We start from the raw sequence: 21,752 nt of genomic DNA, 5'->3' as shown, positions 1-21,752 counted from the left end.
CCACTCTATCTCATCTATAACCTATTCACAGGGTCAGCAGTCAGATTTTGCAACATGTCTGATCAGAGTGACAGCCAGAACATGTCAGAACAGCAAGTGCAGATGAGTGAGGGCACTAGTCCCTCAAGTTCTTCAGATGATGGCAGCAGAAGTACTCCTAGCAATCTGCCAAAAGCTGCCACCAGACAAAGGAAGAAGAGAACTTCAGATTCTGAGGATGAAGATTATGTGGCAGAGGAAGAGGAAGCAACTTCAAAGAGAGTAGTGCTCAAGAAGGAGTATGGCTCAGCACAGAGCACAAAGTCAGGCTTGAAAGTCAAAAGGCCAGCAGGTAGGCAGCCTATGCCAAAGGCCAGAGCTTCAACTCAGATTCCTGAAAAGCCTGCACCCAAAGAGCCAGTTGCTGCTGAAGGAAAGAAAAGGAAGGAAAGAGTCAAGAAGACCGTAGCCAGAGTGCTTGGAAAGGCTTCCATCATGGAAGAAGAGGAAGAAGAAGAGGTTGCTGCACCAGCACCTAAGGCACCCAAGCTGATGGGTGATGCCATAAGATCAGGGGCAGCTACTTCCAAGGCCAAGACAGCTCCAAAGAGAAATACGAGGAGCATACCTGCAACTGAAAAGAACAAGGCCCCAGTGCCTGAAGCTGCTGAAGAAGATGATGAAGAGCATGTTCTGAGAAAGCTCAAGCCCAAGATCCCAGACCACAATGATGCTCATCCTGTGGCTGAGGACATGAAGCTCAGAAGAGACTCAGGGCTGAGGAAGTGGAGAGAAGCAGATCCGTATGCTTCAAGGAGAAGAACTGCTGTTGATTACAAGTTTCACACTAAGGAACAGCAGGACTTCTATGAGACAGTCTTATTGGACAAGAAGCCAATTGTATGTGATATGAGATGGGTTGATTGGCAATACATTAAGGACAACGAAGAGTACTACCCTGGAGTGCAGGACAGCTTCAAGGCATGTGGAGTAGAGGACTTTGTTGGGCAGAAGCTCACAAAGTGGAACGAGGAGCTTATCATGCAGTTCTACTCCACAGCACATTTTTATCCAGATGGGAGGATTGTATGGATGTCAGAAGGAACCAGATATCAGTCAATAGTTGCTGAGTGGGAACAGCTCATTAATGCCCTAGAGGAGCAGGAAGATGACTTGGATGTCTATTCCAAGAAGAAGATGGATCATAACTCAATGTCAAACATGTACAAGGAAATTCCAAATGAAGCACTTGACACTTTCAAGTTTGGCTCAGTACACTATCTTCTGTCAGGGCTGCCAACCATCAATTGGATACTGAGGCACACCTTGTTGCCCAAGTCAGGTGATCACAAGATGATCAGAGGCCATGCGATCAATTTGCTACATATCTTTGATGTGCCACAGAAGTTCAAGGTGATGAGCCTCATGGTAGAGACCATCAAGAGGACTGCAGCAGATCAGAAGAGGAGCTGTGGTTATGCCCTTAGATCCAGGAGCTCATTAACTCCAAGATGGGCACAGGCATATACTTACTGGACAAGGAACACCTGCCCATCCATCCAGATTTTGAGGACAATCAAGTTGTGATGAATGAGAACGAACCATCATCTGCACAAGCACAAGCAAAGAAGGAGAAGGCAAGGAAGGAGAAAGCTGCCAAGATGCCAACTCAAGAGGAGGCATCTGAGTATTTCTTGAAAACCAAACAAGAGCAGCTTGGTTACTTGATTGCATCCACCCTGCGGATTGAGCAAGGACTAGCCACCCTAACTCAGAACCAGGCAAGCTTAGAGAGAATCATGGAACAAAAGTTCTATGATTTGGATGTCAAAGTGACAGAGATTCAGACTGCAGTGGAGCAGCTCCAGGATGACATGCAGGAGAGGAGAGGCAAGACTACAACTGATGCCTTTGCCAGAGTGCCACGAGGTCCGAGGTCGTCTGCAGTGCCAGTTGCTGACACCAAAGCCACCACTTCTGCACCAGCTACAGCTTCAGTTCCACCAGCTCCAGCATCTACTTCAACCTCAACTCCGACCACGTCTACAGAAGGCTTCGTCCTTGGAGTGCTCCGGACTCCACCACCACCAGAAGATCAAGCCTGAGCGTCGATCTAGCACTATGCATTTTCTAGGAACTTTTTGGTAACTTGTTGCCAAAGGGGGAGAAAAATGTATAGATCATAGGCTTCGAGAGAGAGAGTGTTGCTTTTTTCTCTCTTGCTTTATTTGGTGGTTTTTCGAACTTTGTTTTCTTTTGAGTGCTTGAGATACTATGTCATTGCTCGTGAGACATTGATGATCATGTGTTTGATCATAAGCTACACTTAATGTTTGCTTAATATTACCATCTTATCTATCTTATGTGATCATTCACTATTCTTGGTGATGAGTGCATGCATTTCATTCTTATCATTTTAAGCGCTCCACCAAGATGTATGTGACATGGAAGAGTAACCCATGACTCTAACTCTTTGTGCATTTGCAGTCCAAAGCAAATTTTAAATATGCACAAATTTAGGGGGAGCTCTTACTTGTCACATACTTCTCAAAGCGACGATATATTTCATGCTTATTATCATTTGTCGAAGCTTTGATCTATATGTTGTCATCAATTACCAAAAAGGGGGAGATTGAAAGTGCAACTATCCCTAGGTGGTTTTGGTAATTCATAACAACATATAGCTCATTGAGCTAATGCTATTCCAAGATGACTATTTCAGGAAAGCTCAATGATTGGCATGGCATGGATGTGAAAGTGGAACCCTGAAAATGCTAAGGACAAAGGATTGACTCAAGTTCAAAAGTTCAAGACTCTTCATTTTATATTTTAGTGATCCAAGATCACATTGAGTCTTTAGGAAAAGCCAATACTATCAAGGAGGGATGAGGTGTTGCTTAATGAGCCTCTTGCTTCATGTACTTAGTGATATGCTCCAAAATCCTCAGCTACTTTCCCATATCCACATATGACCTAAACCCTAAGCCAAACTCGGTCCTACCGATTCTTTCTATCCGGCGCCACCGAGTTTCACTTGTCATAAGCCACTGCCAAACCCTAGCATTTTGGTTCTACCGATAGGGATCTCGGTCTCACCGAGATGGGATTGCAAACTCTCTGTTTCCCTTTCGTAACTTTTCGGTCTCACCGAAAGAGCGGATCGGTCCCACCGAGATTGCAATGTAAATTCAGTGTTTCCTTTTTGTAACTTTTCGGTCTCACCGAAAGAGCAAATCGGTCCCACCGAGTTTGCCTGACCAACTCTCTGGTTAGCTAATTACCAAAATCGGTCTCACCGAGTTTGTGTAATCGGTCTCACCGAGATTACGTTATGCCCAAACCCTAACCATATCGGTCCTACCGAGTTGCATGTCAGTCCCACCGAAAATCTCTAACGGTCACTAGGTTTACCTTTTCGGTCCGACCGAGTTTGTTGATTCGGTCCCACCGAGATTGGAAAACTGTGTGTAACGGTTGGATTTTGTGTGGAGGCTATATATACTATATATACCCCTCCACCTCCTCTTCATTCGAAGAGAGAGCCATCAGAACACATACACAATTCCAACTCATATGTTCTGAGAGAGAACCACCTACTCATGTGTTGAGACCAAGATATTCCATTCCTACCATATGAATCTTGATCTCTAGACTTCCTCAAGTTGCTTTCCACTCAAATCTTCTTTTCACAAAATCCAAATCCTATGAGAGAGAGTTGAGTGCTGGGGAGACTATCATTTGAAGCACAAGAGCAAGGAGTTCATTACCTACACACCATTTGTTACTTCTTGGAGAGTGGTGTCTCCTAGATTGGCTAGGTGTCACTTGGGAGCCTCCGACAAGATTGTGGAGTTGAACCAAGGAGTTTATAAGGGCAAGGAGATCGCCTACTTCGTGAAGATCTATCGCTAGTGAGGCAAGTCCTTCGTAGGCGATGGCCATGGTGGGATAGACAAGGTTGCTTCTTCGTGGACCCTTCGTGGGTGGAGCCCTCCGTGGACTCGCGCAACCGTTACCCTTCGTGGGTGGAGCCCTCCGTGGACTCACGCAACCGTTACCCTTTGTGGGTTGAAGTCTCCATCAACGTGGATGTAGGATAGCACCACCTATCCGAACCACGGGAAAAACATCCGTGTCTCCAATTGCGTTTGAATTCTCCAAACCCTTCCCTTTACATTCTTGCAAGTTGCATGCTTTACTTTCCGCTGCCAATATACTCTTTGCATGCTTGCTTGAATTGTGTGATGATTGCTTGACTTGTCCTACAATAGCTAAAATCTGCCAAGAACTAAAATTGGGAAAAGGTTAAGTTTTTATTTGGTCAAGTAGTCTAATCACCCCCCCTCTAGACATACTTTCGATTCTACAGATATATGTTGGCATTTTCCTATTTAAGCTAACTATTAATCATCGATAATCCAGTAAATAGGCCAATTCACCATTAATCGCTACTCCCAAGTCAACTGAGCAGCTACCAGTTACCAATTTCCTCAACATTTGCAAGCAAGGCTCTTCTTTTTTACTCCCTCCGTCCCATAATGTAAGATGTTTTCTGACACTAGACTAATGTCAAAAAACGTCTTACATTATGGGACGAAGGGAGTAGTTACTTTTGTGCTTGCAATGTGCATCGAATTGTATGCTATCTAGTCGGGTAAGCGGATTAGGAGCACTCTAGTGTTCCACCCCCTATATTCAAAAGTAATTTAATAATTTAGAAAAGGTCAAAAAATCCCGGAACTTTTTTGGAATACAATACAACCAGGTATTGTACTTGTATAAAAAGTTTGACCAATGAATGATTCCCATTGACTTTAGGGCAAAAAACAAATATGACGACAACATAGCATGAAAAGTACTTGTATCTAGCCTTTTTTTTTGGCAAATCTTTGACTGGATACAATAAAAGTCATTCCATGTCTAATCCTTTTATATGAGTGCAATACTTGGTCATTGCATAAAAAGTTACGGGATTTTTTGACTTAATTTGAATCATTAAACTTTTTTTTGAGTATAGGGCACCCGAGTGCTCCTATGTATTTTCGATCTAGTCAGCCCCTCTTGTATCATTTGGCCGTTGTGGCTTTTGTTGTTGGTTGTAATTCTTAACTGGTTGATGGCTTTGTTAATTCAAAGTCGGGCTCGTCTTGAGCCTTCTCTCTAAAAAATTCGAACATGTCTTCTGAAGCTCCAATCTTACTGTAGTCTAGCATTGCCAGCAAAACAAATTTCATGAACCAATTTTCGGTTGGATGGTTAGGAAGACAGTGGTATCCCCATCCCACCAGGGTTCACGTCGTACACTTGACGCTGATGCTCACATTTTTTTGAATTTCTTCCATGCCTTCCAACATGTGCGTTTAGTGAGAGGAAACTTTCATGTTGACTATGAAGGTGTATGTGTCGGCTTTGTCAATTTCAATATGATTTGTCAGCTCGGTCTCTCGGAGATTCATAGAGATAGGGTGTGTGTGCGTTCATGGGGCGAGTGTATGTGCTTATGTACAAGCATCTGCATATGTATCGTGTTAAAAAAATCCCTATTGTGGATCTTAATTTCTCCGTGGGAAAGAGACCCAAGATAAAAATATGAAATTAGTTAAAATGCACATCGTCAGTACATGTAAGAAAAGATAGGATAAACCAATGGATGAAGAGAAATTGGACCAACTGGGGCGAGAATTCGCCTGAAAAGACTTTTCTACACGTGATTGGGTGGCCATGAATAATGTATCGGTCACTGCTCATGTCGACACCCCAACGAAATGAATGGGTGATGCAATCTCGGGCGAGCCGTTGGATGGAGGAACCGACGGTCGCAGCCGCCGTTGTCGTCGCCGGGCCTTATCGTCCTAGCTGGACGCGATTTGTTTAACCACACCCATCCAAAGTAGACACTATAATTAAGAATCAGGGACTAGTAGTAGTCGTAGTAGTATACACTCTGCGGCTGCAAGTGGCTGCAGGCGGCTGCCCTCTTCGTAATATCATACTATCACTGGCCAAACGAACCTACCGCGGGGGCAAGACGCAAGAGCAGCCTCGAATCGAATAATTGCGAGACATGCATGTTGACCACTGCCCGCCTCGGCCTCGGCCTCGACGCAGAGACAAAAGCCCCGCTGATGCCAGGAAGCTCCCCCGCCCGGGTGTAAACACGCGCGTGAAAAATGAAGAGCTACTAGCTCGAAAGCTCAGTTTCATTATCTAGCAGTTCGACGACCACATCCCGTGCCGGGTCCAAGCTCGCACAGTGCACCGGACCTGCACAAAATGTGTCCAGGTCAAGGACTCGCTCAAGGTAGGTGAGGCGAAACTCGATAATGTGGCTGGCTGGCGTGGTCTTCCTCCTCACCAGCTTCAACCATTCCCTTCTCTTCTCTTCTCCTGGGCGTATATATAGAGACGCCTTCGTCTGCTCCCTTCGTACCAGTTCGTACCCCAAGCCAAAACAGCCCCCTGTCGCAAGGCAAGGAGGAGCTGCGCAACAGAGCTAAGCCAAGTCAGTGCAGAGGGAGTGATCAACGGAAGAAGAAGAGGAAGATAAGTAAGTAAGCAAAAAAGGCGAGGATGGATCGAGAGATCCACCGGGTGACGAGCCTGCGGCGGGACAGCTCGCTATGGCGTCGCGGCGACGACGTGTTCTCGCGGACGTCGTCGCGGTTCCAGGAGGAGGAGGACGACGAGGAGGCGCTGCGGTGGGCGGCCCTGGAGCGTCTGCCCACGTACGACCGGGTGCGGCGCGGGATCCTGACGGTGGAGGACGGCGGGGAGAAGGTGGAGGTGGACGTGGGGCGGCTGGGCGCCCACGAGAGCCGGGCGCTGATCGAGCGGCTGGTCCGCGCGGCCGACGACGACCACGAGAACTTCCTCCTCAAGCTCAAGGAGCGCATGGACAGGGTGGGCATCGACTACCCCACCATCGAGGTGCGGTTCGAGAAGCTGGAGATCGAGGCCGAGGTGCGCGTCGGCAACCGCGGCCTCCCCACGCTCATCAACTCCGTCACCAACACCCTCGAGGTAAAGCCGCCTGCACAAAAAGTTCAGTTCCGCTGCAAAACCGATGCCACAGTCCATGGCGGCTTAGCTTCAGCTTGTCTTTGTTTTTCTCCGCACCGTTGGAACAAGCATGTTGATCATAGTTAATGATGACCTGCTCCGTTAACTAATCAGTCTGGCTTGGCCGAGCCCGAGCACTGGTGCATGGTAGGGCCAGTTAGTCGATGAGTATGGGCTGCTTTAGGTGCCGCTGGTTCCGCGAGTGACAGTGCACTTTCGTTTTTCTTATGGTTATATACACTGCTCGACAGCGACGCTGCGAGAATTGAAGCCAAGTAGGGGCTTTGTTTTCCCCTTCTTGCGATTGCAACTTGCCAGCGAGCTGTATGCTTTTGGCTCATCACCAAGCAATGCGGTAGGTGAGTCGCCTCTCGGCGCGTGATATTTTCTACCGTTTCGGCCACTTGTCCTACACAAAATATTACTCTGACCGTGTCTCGCTTTCGAGGCTTTTTCTCTGACTTCAGAATTCCAGATTTATTAAACCTAGCCGCCACCTAATAATAATATTCAACTCCTAATTCGTTCTCCTTTCAGTTGCACCAAGTCCTAATAATTTTCTGTTCCAAAGATAAATGTTTATTTAGACCAGAAAAGGGATCTTTAGGAGTGTACTAAATTTCTTTTTTTTAGACAAAAGTGTACGAAATTTCTTAGCGTAAAGTAGCCCAACAAGAGTCCAAAACCGTTGCGACGCCGGGCTCGGCCCGCAACGGAGCCTGCCGCTCCTACCCCGACTTCATCATCACTCACTAAAAAAAGCAACCTCCGCCGATGGCCACCGGCACCGGCACGGCGCCGCAACGGTCTTTCCCTACCTGGGTCCACCTCCACCGCATCCCCGTCCACGCCACGGAATCGTCCGACCTCCACACCATGGCACGCGATGCTGGCGCATCGGCCGCGCGGCTCTGCGGCATTCCGCCGAGCGCATGGCGTGCGCGTCCACCTCGTTTCGCCAGCGCCACCGCCCACCGCATGCCACGCCATTGGAAGAACCGTGCCCTTTCTCGATATCTAAGTCTGTTGATTGCTCGGTGTGCTCCAGGCCGTCGGGAACGCGCTCCACGTCATCCCCAGCCGGAAGCAGGCCATGACCGTCCTCCACGACGTCAGCGGGATCATCAAGCCCCGGAGGATGACGCTGCTGCTCGGGCCTCCTGGCTCCGGCAAGACCACGCTGCTGCTGGCCATGGCAGGGAAGCTCGACAAGGACCTCAAGGTCTCCGGGAAGGTCACCTACAACGGCCACGCGATGGACGAGTTCGTCCCGCAGAGGACCGCCGCTTACATCAGCCAGCACGATCTCCACATCGGGGAGATGACCGTGAGGGAGACGCTGGCCTTCTCGGCTCGGTGCCAAGGTGTTGGCACTAGATATGGTATGCTGCTGCCTAATTATTGGGAATGTGCTTATCTTATATGGCATCATGGCGATAGGCTCTGAGCTTTGCTGTTTTGCTTCTTCTAGAGATGCTTACTGAGCTGGCGAGAAGGGAAAAGGCAGCGAACATCAAGCCAGATCATGATATCGATGTCTACATGAAGGTGAGATGTTATCACATTTTAGAGCACTTTATGCTTCTTAAAGCTGTTTATGTGGCTAGCTTAGGATTGAGGACAATCATTTGAACAAGGCTTGTTTATCAGTAAATTAGTTAACAGTTGTTTCATTACTTACGCCCTGTAGGCCTCAGCGATGGGAGGGCAAGAATCCAGTATTGTGACAGAATACATACTCAAGGTATAGTCTGCTACCTATGAGTCCAGCTGAAGCACCGCAAGGATGATTCTTATGTACATTTGTGTATTAATAGAATGACGACTTCTCATGTCTGTTACTCTTGTATGTAACTGCAGATACTAGGGCTGGATATTTGTGCTGACACGTTGGTAGGCAATGAGATGCTAAGGGGTATATCTGGTGGACAACGCAAGCGTGTCACAACAGGTATATATATTTTCACCAAGAATGAGGTTCATTTTATATTTGTACAGCAATCCGAGACCTGCACCTTCTTCATCACAGTAAAATTGTCTTATTTAAGAAATTCCTAATCAACTCATGTATCTTCAATGCACAGGTGAAATGCTTGTTGGCCCTGCAAAAGCTCTGTTCATGGATGAGATATCCACTGGACTGGATAGCTCAACCACATACCAGATTGTGAATTCTCTCAGGCAGACTATCCATATCCTAGGCGGAACTGCTGTCATCTCCTTGCTGCAGCCAGCTCCTGAAACATACAACTTGTTTGACGACATTATACTCCTCTCTGACGGGCAGGTTGTGTACCAGGGCCCCCGAGAAAATGTGCTCGAGTTCTTTGAGTTCATGGGCTTCAAATGCCCTGGCAGAAAGGGTGTTGCTGACTTTTTACAGGAGGTATGTGTCTCATCTATAAATTCTTATTACAGATGTGATTCTGTTTTTTCTTAAAGAGAACGGTACTGAAATCTCTGAATAACTGAAAAGGTGACATCAAAGAAAGACCAGGAGCAATATTGGTACAGGGGTGATAGGCCATATCGTTTTGTACCTGTCAAGCAATTTGCGGATGCATTCCGTTCCTTCCATGTGGGCAAGTCGATAGAGAATGAGCTTAAAGTGCCATTTGATAGGACCAGAAGCCACCCTGCTGCTCTGGCCACTTCAAAGTTTGGTGTCAGCAGGATGGAGTTGCTGAAAGCTACTATTGATAGAGAGCTTCTACTCATGAAGAGGAATGCATTCATGTACATATTTAAAGCTGTCAATGTAAGTTCATATCTTTAATATGTTTTCCTTGATTTATTAGGATGGAGATTATTAGGTAGCATCAATCTGAACCTTTCCATCATTGCAGCTAACTCTGATGGCGTTCATTGTGATGACCACATTTTTCCGTACAAACATGCGCCGTAATGTTGAATATGGAACAATCTATTTGGGGGCGCTGTTCTTTGCTCTCGACACGATAATGTTTAATGGTTTTGCGGAGCTTGCGATGACCGTCATGAAACTTCCTGTCTTCTTCAAGCAGAGGGATCTTCTTTTCTTTCCTGCATGGGCCTACACCATACCATCGTGGATTCTTCAGATCCCTATCACGTTTGTTGAAGTTGGAGTTTATGTTTTCACCACGTATTACGTCATTGGATTTGATCCCAGTGTAAGCAGGTATGACACTGATGCAAACATCAATTTGCTTACACAATTATATTGCTTCTTAGGCAGTTATGTATTTTTGTGAGCAAGTATTTTAAATTATTGCTCCACAAGAACTAGCTCTGTGAAGTCTGAATGATTTCTTGTGCTCAGGTTCTTTAAGCAGTATCTGCTGCTCCTTGCGATCAATCAGATGTCATCTTCGCTGTTCCGCTTCATTGCTGGAATTGGAAGAGACATGGTTGTGTCCCACACCTTTGGACCTTTATCACTGTTGGCTTTTGCAGCATTGGGTGGCTTTATCCTTGCAAGACGTAAGTTACTGGCTCGACCATGATAAAAAGAATGTTGCCGTCTTTACATGACAACAATGGAACTAAATGTTGATTTTTGCTTACATGGTACCATCTTATTTGTCTTTTCCAGCTGATATCAAAAAGTGGTGGATTTGGGGTTACTGGATATCTCCCCTATCATATGCACAGAACGCTATTTCAACAAACGAATTTTTGGGGCCCAGTTGGAACCAAGTAAGTACCCTCTGTCTTGAGAAGAAATCAAAGTCACCACGACACACACATAGAAAATTCAACATGTATTCATATTTTACAGATTGTTAGTGGAACAAATGAGACCATTGGAGTTACCGTGCTTAAGAATCGTGGCATCTTTACGGAAGCTAAGTGGTATTGGATTGGGCTTGGTGCCATGGTTGGATACACTCTCCTCTTCAACCTGCTCTACACCTTAGCACTTTCAGTTTTGAGTCGTAAGTATATTTACAAAACTACTTATTTATCAAGGATCAGATAATCAACATTTGCAGGTTATAACTAAGGCATTTAACTTATAGGATAATAACTGTAGCCACTTTCTTTTCTTTGCAGCATTGACAGACGCTCACCCATCAATGTCTGAAGAGGAACTGAAAGAAAAACATGCAAATTTAACTGGTAAAGCTCTAGAGGGTCATAAGGAAAAGAATTCTAGGAAGCAGGAATTGGAATTATCTCACATTAGTGACCGGAACTCGGGGATTAGTGGCGTGGACTCTAGTGACAGCAGGAAGAGAATGGTACTTCCATTTACACCACTGTCACTCACCTTTAACGACACAAAATACTCGGTGGACATGCCAGAGGTAAATTTCCTATCAATGAACATGAGAGCACAATTATGATTGTATACCCATTACCCAAGTTTGCTTACCCAGGTATATTGCTTTATATCCGCAGGCAATGAAAGCACAAGGAGTAACGGAAGACCGCTTGTTGCTTTTGAAGGGTGTCAGTGGTTCTTTTAGGCCAGGAGTACTTACTGCATTAATGGGTGTGAGTGGTGCTGGAAAGACAACCCTGATGGATGTTTTAGCGGGTAGGAAAACCGGAGGATACATAGAGGGGGAAATCACCGTATCAGGCTATCCAAAGAAGCAAGAGACCTTTGCACGTATATCGGGATACTGTGAGCAAAATGATATTCATTCTCCACATGTGACAATATATGAATCACTCGTATTTTCTGCATGGCTGCGGCTTCCTGCAGAGGTTGACTCAGAAAGAAGAAAGGTTAGTTAGCTTTGATCTAGGCAAATGACCAGTTCTTGATTTCTTTTTTCTCATCTGATTGGAGATCTTACCGGCTGAACTGTGATGACAGATGTTCATCGAGGAGATCATGGATCTTGTAGAGCTCACATCATTGAGGGGGGCACTTGTTGGGCTCCCTGGAGTGAATGGTCTATCAACTGAGCAACGCAAGAGGCTTACAATTGCCGTGGAGCTTGTTGCTAACCCGTCAATCATTTTTATGGATGAGCCAACATCTGGTCTTGATGCTCGTGCAGCTGCAATTGTGATGAGGACTGTTAGGAACACTGTTAACACTGGCAGGACCGTTGTTTGCACCATCCACCAGCCAAGTATTGACATATTTGAAGCATTTGATGAGGTAGTTATTCATTATTCTCTATTTCAGTTATTATCCTTAGCTTTATTAAGGTCATATAGTGACTATGTATGGCTGCAGCTTTTCTTGATGAAGAGAGGGGGAGAAGAAATTTATGTTGGTCCTGTTGGCCAAAATTCAGCAAATTTGATTGAGTATTTTGAGGTAAGAAGATCAAAACCAGCAGTTGTACCACACCTTGTAACTCTTGTTGCCAGCTAGATCACATCGAACATTCCTTGTGTACGTTTATTCAGGAAATTGAAGGCATTAGTAAGATAAAAGATGGATATAACCCAGCGACATGGATGTTGGAAGTGTCCTCTAGTGCGCAGGAGGAAATGCTTGGTATTGATTTCGCTGAAGTTTACAGACAATCAGAACTATATCAGTAAGCTTCCCCACAAGACATTTATATACATTGTAGCGTGAGTGACACTTCTAACTACTTTTCATTTTCGCAATTTCAGAAGGAACAAGGAACTCATAAAGGAGCTAAGCATGCCAGCTCCTGGCTCTAGTGATCTCAACTTCCCTACACAGTACTCTAGATCATTCGTCACACAGTGTCTAGCTTGCTTGTGGAAGCAAAAGTTGTCATATTGGAGAAACCCATCCTACACGGCAGTGAGATTACTCTTCACCATCGTCATTGCGCTAATGTTCGGAACGATGTTCTGGGACCTTGGAAGTAAAACGTACATCTCCTAACTGATACTATAACTTCATTTTTTTTGTACTTTGGATATAGTAGCTACTTCAAGTAAGATATATCTGACGCCTTATATCGCGATGCAGTCGAAGATCACAGGATCTATTCAATGCCATGGGATCAATGTATGCTGCAGTACTATACATCGGAGTGCAAAATTCTGGTTCTGTTCAACCAGTTGTCGTGGTGGAGCGAACAGTCTTTTACCGGGAAAGAGCAGCTGGCATGTATTCAGCTTTTCCATATGCATTTGGACAGGTAATTTCTTAGACTCTCGGTTTACCTATTTCATGGCATATGTATGAATGACCTTTGAGACTGGCAATCGAAGTCACAGCCGTGGTTAAAGTAACAGAACTGGCAGTTTATCATGGCTCAGTTTATCAACATTCTTGAATTATCTCAATCCTGGAACCTAAACAATGTCATGTTATCCCTTTTCTAGGTTGCTATCGAATTTCCGTACGTATTGGTTCAGGCTTTGATATATGGTGGGCTAGTCTATTCCATGATTGGATTCGAATGGACAGTTGCCAAGTTCTTGTGGTACTTGTTCTTCATGTACTTCACCATGCTATATTTCACGTTCTATGGAATGATGGCTGTTGGCTTGACGCCGAATGAGAGCATAGCAGCTATCATCTCATCAGCATTCTACAACGTATGGAACCTCTTCTCAGGATATCTTATCCCCCGACCTGTAAGTTACACTCTTGATACATTTTTCATTTCTTGTGTGTAAACTTTGTACTTACCAGTGCTCCTTGTCTTTCACATTACTCATCCATTGAACTTTTAATTCAGAAACTTCCTATTTGGTGGAGGTGGTACTCATGGATTTGCCCGGTGGCATGGACGCTATACGGACTGGTTGCCTCCCAGTTTGGTGATATCCAACAACCGCTCGATCAGGGAGTTCCAGGCCCACAGATAACTGTGGCCCAGTTTGTCACGGACTACTTTGGTTTCCATCATGACTTCTTGTGGGTTGTGGCGGTGGTGCACGTTGCTTTCACCGTGCTGTTCGCCTTCCTGTTTAGTTTCGCCATCATGAGGTTCAACTTCCAGAAAAGATGAGGAGGATGACATTCTTTCAGATTCCTTGTACGTAGTGCCATACTGCTGTCCAACAGCCAGTGCGGATGGATTGTACAAAGTATAGTTGTTTCTGTAGATGATATAGAGGTTATTTTGTATTTCAAGCATGTAGAAATTCCGCACAACTATGCTCTCTACTCTCTAGGACTTGTAGGAAAGGCTAATTAGTCTTGTTGAGCCTCCAGCTTCTTTACCAGCTCTAGCTGAGTAACTGCTACTTACTTTTCTCGTCGGAGAATGTAAACCCGACCAGTAATGTTGTCATTTCTGACGAGTTAATGGAGGCAGAAATTTTGTTGATTCTTCAATCCCTTGTGAAACTTCCCATTGCTGCCCAAAAATTACAAAGCAATTGTTTTATCTCGAGATTTGTTTGATTACTTAGTGGCAGCGCCGCAGTGAGTATGTTTCCTTGGGTAACTATCATCTCATCAGTTCTGCTAACCAAGAGGCTGGCTAATGGGCCCAGGAAATTGTACTATCTCTATTTGAAGGCCTCTTTGGATTGAAGGATTTTCATAGGAATATTGAAGGATTCCAATCCATTGGTTTTTTCCTAAGGAAGCCCTTTGGATCAAAGGAGTGACACCTCCAAAATTCCTATGGATTGCATTCCAACTCTGCTAATCTTTTTTTTACACTGATTCGCGTAGGATCGAGGCACTTTTCCTATGTTTTTTCTGTGTTCCATCCAAATGACCATTCTTGCAGTTTTCCTTTGTTTTGCAATCCTCTGTTTTGCACCTACAATCCCGTCAAATTCCTGTATTTTTTGAATTCCTGTGTTTTCTAATTCTGTGATCCAAAAAAGCCCTGAGTTCTCTCGATAGAGTTTTCTTGTTGCCATCAAATCCAGCTTCTGCCGGGCAGCGTTTTCGCGGAGTTTTTGCACCTTTGTGCTCGTCTTTTTGTTCGATTTCTGTTCTTCAGTTACTGAAAGCCTAATTCGAGACTCTACAACACATGTATCTTTAATTATTCTAGTTCAAACTATATTAGGTTTGGTCAACTCGTAATTTGCCCGTTAGTTTGTCCAACTTGGGAACTGGATTCATCAATGACATCATGCATGTCCATGCAAGAGATGACGATGGATGGCATTACAGAGAACACTCAAAAAGTAACATTAAGCAGGCATATTTTCCAGATTTTCGAGTTCAAAAGTTAGAAAAGCAACTGATCATACAAGTCACATAAACTACTACTTGCGGAGCAAATCCCTAAAAGGTCACGTCACTATATTTGGCGTCGTCTGTCCTCTTTCGGATGTCAATTCTCTCGAGAAGGCCAGGCAAACACAGGTGCCGCCCCTATTACCCGACTCCATTCGCCATAATTTCCTGCTCCTGGCTCTTTGCTACACTCTGCTTCGCCCAGATATATCCACGTGCCGGACGAGACTCGGGAGTCTTCTGCCAGCAAAGGACCAGGTGATAGTGACGGTATGGGACGGCTGGCGTGGCTGCCGATTAATTAATGAATTCTCCCATTTGCTTTGATCCGACATGGTATCCTGTCTTTGCGTATCTAATTTTGATATCAGCACAGACACAAGCACTCACATAAATCCATAATAAAACTGAAACGACAAAACAAATATGAATGTGACGTCCACAGCGCTTTATGGTTTTTTCTCAAAAGAGGCAACGCTCCGGCCTGTACTGATGCGCACATCCATAGCAAAGCACTATGGTTGTTCGGTGGACGCAAGCAAACGGAATTCCAAATCGAATAGAACTAAGAAACAAATTTTACAAAGCAAACATGGCACTCGTGCTCGTCACATCAACCATCGTGATACATCTCAAACAATTACAGTACAATATAACAAAAACAAATCAAGAACATAATATGACTTGGAATACACTGATCCATTGTCCCCCTATATAGGACATAAGTTTCCTTTTATTTTTTTATAGACATAAATTGGAACTCTAGACAAAGCAATAAGTGGAAGTAGATGAATAAACGTACTATTTCAGAAAATTAGTAATTTGAACTAAAACCACGACGCTTAATATGGATTGGAGGGAGTATAAGGGCATCTCCAACGCCGACATGTAAACCTCTCGCACCCGTTCGGATCGCGGAAACCATGCAACTCCAACCTGTATCGGTCCGCGGAGCGGTCTGGACGCGATTTCTCCCGCAAACCGGAGACAAACATGGGGGAGATTTGCGGGAGTCCGGACACACGAAACGTCGCTCTCCGCCCCCTGGATGAAGGAAATATGCCCTAGAGGCAATAATAAAGTTGTTATTTATATTTTCTTATATCATGATAAATGCTTATTATTCATGCTAGAATTGTATTAACCGAAAACTTGATACATGTGTGGATACATAGACAAAACACAATGTCCCTAGTAAGCCTCTACTAGACTAGCTCGTTAATCGAAGATGGTTAAGTTTCCTAACCATAGACATATGTTGTCATTTGATGAACGGGATCACATCATTAGGAGAATGATGTGATGGATAAGACCCATTCGTTAGCTTAGCATAATGATCGTTAAGTTTTATTGCTCTTGCTTTCTTCATGACTTATACATATTTCTTTGACTATGAGATTATGCAACTCCTGAATACCTTGTGTGCTATCAAACGTCAAAACATAACTGGGTGATTATAAAGATGCTCTACAGGTATCTCCGAAGGTGTTTGTTGGGTTGGCATAGATCGAGATTAGGATTTGTCACTCCGAGTATCGGAGAGGTATCTCTGGGCCCTCTCGGTGATGCACATCATGATAAGCCTTGCAAGCAATGTGACTAATGAGTTAGTTACGGGATGATGCATTACGAAACGAGTAAAGAGACTTGCCGATAACGAGATTGAACTAGGTATGAAGATACCGACGATCGAATCTCGGGCAAGTAACATACCAATGACAAAGGGAATGCTGTATGTTGTCATTACGGTTTGACCGATAAAGATCTTCGTAGAATATGTAGGAACCAATGTGAGCATCCAGGTTCCGCTGTTGGTTATTGATCGGAGATGTGTTTCGGTCATGTCTACATAGTTCTCGAACCCGTAGGGTCCGCACGCTTAACGTTCGATGACGATTTGTATTATGAGTTATGTGTTTTGGTGACCGAAGATTGTTCGGAGTCCCGAACGAGATCACGGATATGACGAGGAGTCTCGAAATGGTTGAGAGGTAAAGATTGATATATTGGATGATAGTATTCAGACATCAGAATGGTTCCGGAGTGTTTCTGGTATTTATCGGAGTACCGAGCGGTTACCGGAACCCCATGGGGAAGTAATGGGCCACATGGGCCATAGGGGAGAGGCAAGGCAGCCCACAAGGGGGGTGGCGCCCCCCATGGGAGTCCAAATTGGACTAGGGGAGGGGGCGCCCCCCTTTCCTTCTCCCTCTCCCTCTCCTTCCCCCATTCCCCCTCCGATAGAAGGAACGGGGGGGGGGGGGGCGAATAGGATTAGGAGTCCAAGTGGGATTCCCCCCACTTGGCGCGCCCCCTAGGCCGTCCTCCTCCCCTCTCCCTCCTTTATATACGGGGGCAGGGGGCACCTCTAAGGCACATCAATTGTTCTTAGCCGTGTGCAGTGCCCCCCTCCACCGTTTACTCCTCCGGTCATATTGTTGTAGTGCTTAGGCGAAGTCCTGCGCAGATCACTTCACCATCACCGTCACCACGCTGTCGTGCTGACGGAACTCTCCCTCGACACTTTGCTGGATCAAGAGTTCGAGGGACGTCATTGAGCTGAACATGTGCAGAACTCGGAGGTGTCGTACGTTTGGTACTTGATCGGTTGAATCGAGAAGACGTTTGACTACATCAACCGCGTTAAACAAATGCTTCCGCTTTCGGTCTACGAGGGTACGTGGACACACTCTCCCTCTCTCGTTGCTATGCATCTCATAGATAGATCTTGCGTGATCGTAGGAATTTTTTTGAAATTGCATGCTACGTTCCCCAACAGTGGTATCAGAGCCAGGTCTATGCGCAGATGATATGCACGAGTAGAACACAAAGAGTTGTGGATGGTGATCATCATACTGCTTACCACCAATGTCTTATTTTGATTTGGCGGTATTGTTGGATGAAGCGGTCCGGACCAACCTTACATGACCATGTTCATGAGACCGGTTCCACAGATAGACATGCAACTAGTTTTGCATAAAGGTGGCTGGCGGGTGTCTGTTTCTCCAACTTTAGTTGAATCGAATATGACTACGGCCGGTCCTTGTTGAAGGTTAAAACAACAAACTTGATAAATCACCGTTGTGGTTTTGATGCGTAGGTAAGAACGGTTCTTGCTAGAAGCCCGTAGCAGCCACGTAAAAATTGCAACAACAAAGTAGAGGACGTCTAACTTGTTTTTGCAGGGCATGTTGTGATGTGATATGGTCAAGACATGATGTGATATACGTTATTGTATGAGATGATCATGTTTTGTAAAAGTTATCGGCAACTGGCAGGAGCCTTATGGTTGTCACTATATTGTATGAAATGCAAACGCCATGTAATTGTGTTACTTTATCACTATGCATTAGCGATAGTTGTAGAAGAAATAGTTGTCGAGACGACCACGATGCTACGATGGAGATCAAGGTGTCAAGCCGGTGATGATGGAGATCATGACGGTACTTTGGAGATGTTGATCAAAGGCACAAGATGATGATGGCCATGTCATGTCACATATTTTGATTGCATGATGTTTATCTTTTATGCATCTTATTTTGCTTAGTACGGCGGTAGCACTATAAGATGATCCCTCACTAAAATTTCAAGGTATAAGTGATCTCCCTGAGTATGCACCGTTGCGACAGTTCGTCGTGCCGAGACACCACGTGATGATCGGGTGTGATAAGCTCTACGTTCACATACAACGAGTGCAAGACAGTTTTGCACATGCGGAATACTCGGGTTAAACTTGACGAGCCTAGCATGTATAGACATGGCCTCAGAACACTGGAGACCGAAAGGTTGAACGTGAATCATATAGTAGATATGATCAACATAGATATGTTCACCATTGAAAACTACTCCATCTCACATGATGATCGGACATGGTTTAGTTGATATGGATCACGTGATCATTTAGATGACTCAAGGGATGTCTATCTAAGTGGGAGTTCTTAAGTAATATGATTAATTGAACTTAATTTATCATGAACTTAGTCCTGATAGTTTTTGCATATCTATGTTGTAGATCAATAGGTTGCGTATAGCTCCCCTGTTTTATTTTTGATATGTTCCTAGAGAAAAACTATGTTGAAAGATGATAGTAGCAATGATGCGGACTGGGTCCGTGATGTGAGGATTATCCTCATTGCTGCACAGAAGAATTATGTCCTTGATACACCGCTAGGTGACAGACCTATTGCAGGAGCAGATGGAGACGTTGTGAACGTTTGACAAGCTCGATATGATGAATACTTGATAGTTTAGTGCACCATGCTTCACGGCTTAGAACCAGGACTTAAAAATGTTTTGAACGCCATGGAGTATATGAGATGTTTCAATAGCTGAAAATGATATTTCAGACTCATGCCCGTGTTAAGAAGTATGAGACCTCTGACAAGTACTTTGCCTACAAGATGGAGGAGAATAGCTCAGCTAGTGAGCATGTGCTCAGAATGTCTAGTACTACAATCGCTTGAATCAAGTGGGAGTTAATCTTCCAGATAAGATAGTGATTGACAAATTTCTCTAGTCACTATCACCAAGTTATTAGAACTTCGTGATGAACTATAATATGCAAGGGATGACGAAAACGATTCCCAAGCTCTTCGCGATGCTGAAATCAGCGAAGGTAGAAATCAAGAAATAGCATCAAGTGTTGATAGTTAACAAGACCACTAGTTTCAAGAAAAAGGGCAAGGGAAAGAAGGGGAACTTCAAAAAGAATGGCAAAGCAAGTTGCCACTCCCTTGAAGAATCCCAAAGCTAGACCTAAGCCTGAAACTGAGTGCTTCTACTACAAAGGAAATGGTCACTGGAAGCGGAACTACCCCAAATACTTGGCGGATAAGAAGGATGGCATAGTGAACAAAGGTATATTTGATATACAAGTTATTGACGTGTACTTAACTATTGTTCATAGTAGCCCCTGGGTATTTGATACCGATTTAGTTGCTAAAATTAGTAACTCAAAACAGGAGTTGCAGAATGAACAGAGACTAGTTAAGAGCGAAGTGACGATGTGTGTTGGAAGTGATTCCAAGGTTTATACGATCACCATCGCACATTCCCTCTACCTTTGGGATTAGTGTTGAACCTGAAATAAATGTTATTTGGTGTTTTCTTTGAGCATGAATATGATTAGACCATGTTTATTGCAACACGGTTATTCATTTAAGTTAGAGAATAATTGTTGTTCTGTTTACATGAATAAAACATTCTATGGTCATACACCCAAGGTGAATGGTTTATTGAATCTCGATCGTAGTGATACACATATTCATAATATTGATGCCAAAAGATGCAAAGTTGGTAATGATAGTGCAACATATTTGTGACACTGCCGTTTAGGTCATATTGGTGTAAAGCGCATGAAGAAACTCCATGCAGATGGTTTTTGGAATCACTTGATTATGAATCATTTGATACTTGCAAACCATGCCTCATGGGCAAGATGACTAAGACTCCGTCGTCCAGAACAATGGAGCGAGCCACTGACTTATTGGAAATAATACATATCGATGTATGCGGTCCGATGAGTGTTGAGGCTTGTGGCGGGTATCATTATTTTCTAACCTTCACAGATGATTTGAGCAGATATGGATATATCTACTTAATGAAACACAAGTCTGAAACATATGAAAAGTTCAAAGAATTTTAGAGTGAAGTGGAGAATTATCGTAACAAGAAAATAAAGTTTCTACGATCTGATCGCAGAGGCGAATATTTGAGTTACGAGTTTGGCCTTCATTTAAAACAATGTAGAATAGTTTCACAACTCACGCCACCTAGAACACCATGGCGTAATGGTATGTCCGAACGTCGTCACCGTACTTTATTGGATATGGTGCGATCTATGAAGTCTCTTACCGATTTACCACTATCATTTTGGGGTTATGCATTAGAGACAACTGCATTCACATTAAATATGGCACTATCTAAATCCGTTGAGACGACACCGTATGAACTATGGTTTGGCAAGAAACCTAAGCTGTCGTTTCTTAAAGTTTGGGGTTGCGATGCCTATGTGAAAAAGTTTCAAACTGATAAGCTCGAACCCAAATCGGAGAAGTGCGTCTTCATAGGATACCCAAAAGAAATTGTTGGGTACACCTTCTATCACAGATCCGAAGGCAAGATTTTTGTTGCTAAGAACGGATCCTTTCTAGAGAAGGAGTTTCTCTCGAAAGAAGTGAATAGAAGGAAAGTGGAACTTGATAAGGTAATTGTACTTTCTCTCAAATTGGAAAGTATCTCATCACAGAAATCAGTTCCAGCGATGCCTACACCAACTAGAGAGGAAGCTAATGATAATAATCATAAAATTTCAGATCAAGTTACTATCGAACCTCGTAGGTCAACCAGAGTATGTTCCACACTAGAGTGGTATGGTAATCCTGTTCTGAAAGTCATGTTACTAGACCATGACGAACCTACAAACTATGAGGAAGCGATGATGAGCCCATATTCCGATAAATGGCTTAAGGCCATGAAATCTGAGATAGGATCCATGTATGAGAACAAAGTCTGGACTTTGGTGGACTTGACGGATGATCGGCAAGCCATTGAGAATAAATGGATCTTCAAGAGGAAGACGGACGCTGATGGTAGTGTTACTATCTACAAAGCTTGACTTGTCGCAAAAGGTTTTTCG

The 21,752-nt window shown here is 44.3% G+C and overlaps 1 protein-coding gene across 1 annotated transcript; it reads left to right on the top strand.

Moving 5' to 3' along the window:
* The first annotated feature begins 6,410 nt into the window (after positions 1-6,410).
* On the top strand, positions 6,411-14,251 carry LOC125543865 (ABC transporter G family member 37). Its single transcript, XM_048707357.2, has 20 exons — positions 6,411-6,999; positions 8,087-8,420; positions 8,510-8,586; positions 8,729-8,782; positions 8,899-8,989; positions 9,123-9,424; positions 9,515-9,796; positions 9,885-10,198; positions 10,340-10,500; positions 10,613-10,716; positions 10,799-10,955; positions 11,074-11,327; positions 11,422-11,754; positions 11,846-12,136; positions 12,215-12,298; positions 12,391-12,524; positions 12,604-12,831; positions 12,932-13,103; positions 13,291-13,545; positions 13,650-14,251. Exons 1-20 carry the CDS (start codon positions 6,550-6,552, stop codon positions 13,920-13,922), a joined length of 4,350 nt encoding a protein of 1,449 aa, XP_048563314.1. The 5' UTR covers positions 6,411-6,549; the 3' UTR covers positions 13,923-14,251.
* The last annotated feature ends 7,501 nt before the right edge of the window (positions 14,252-21,752 follow it).

The sequence above is a fragment of the Triticum urartu genome, chromosome 3A, assembly GCF_056163025.1.
Source record: "Triticum urartu cultivar PI428250 chromosome 3A, HENAU_Tu73, whole genome shotgun sequence".
Classification (NCBI taxonomy): Eukaryota; Viridiplantae; Streptophyta; class Magnoliopsida; order Poales; family Poaceae; genus Triticum; species Triticum urartu.
Note: the sequence above shows the minus strand (reverse complement) of the source record. Positions and strands in the feature narration are given on the sequence as shown.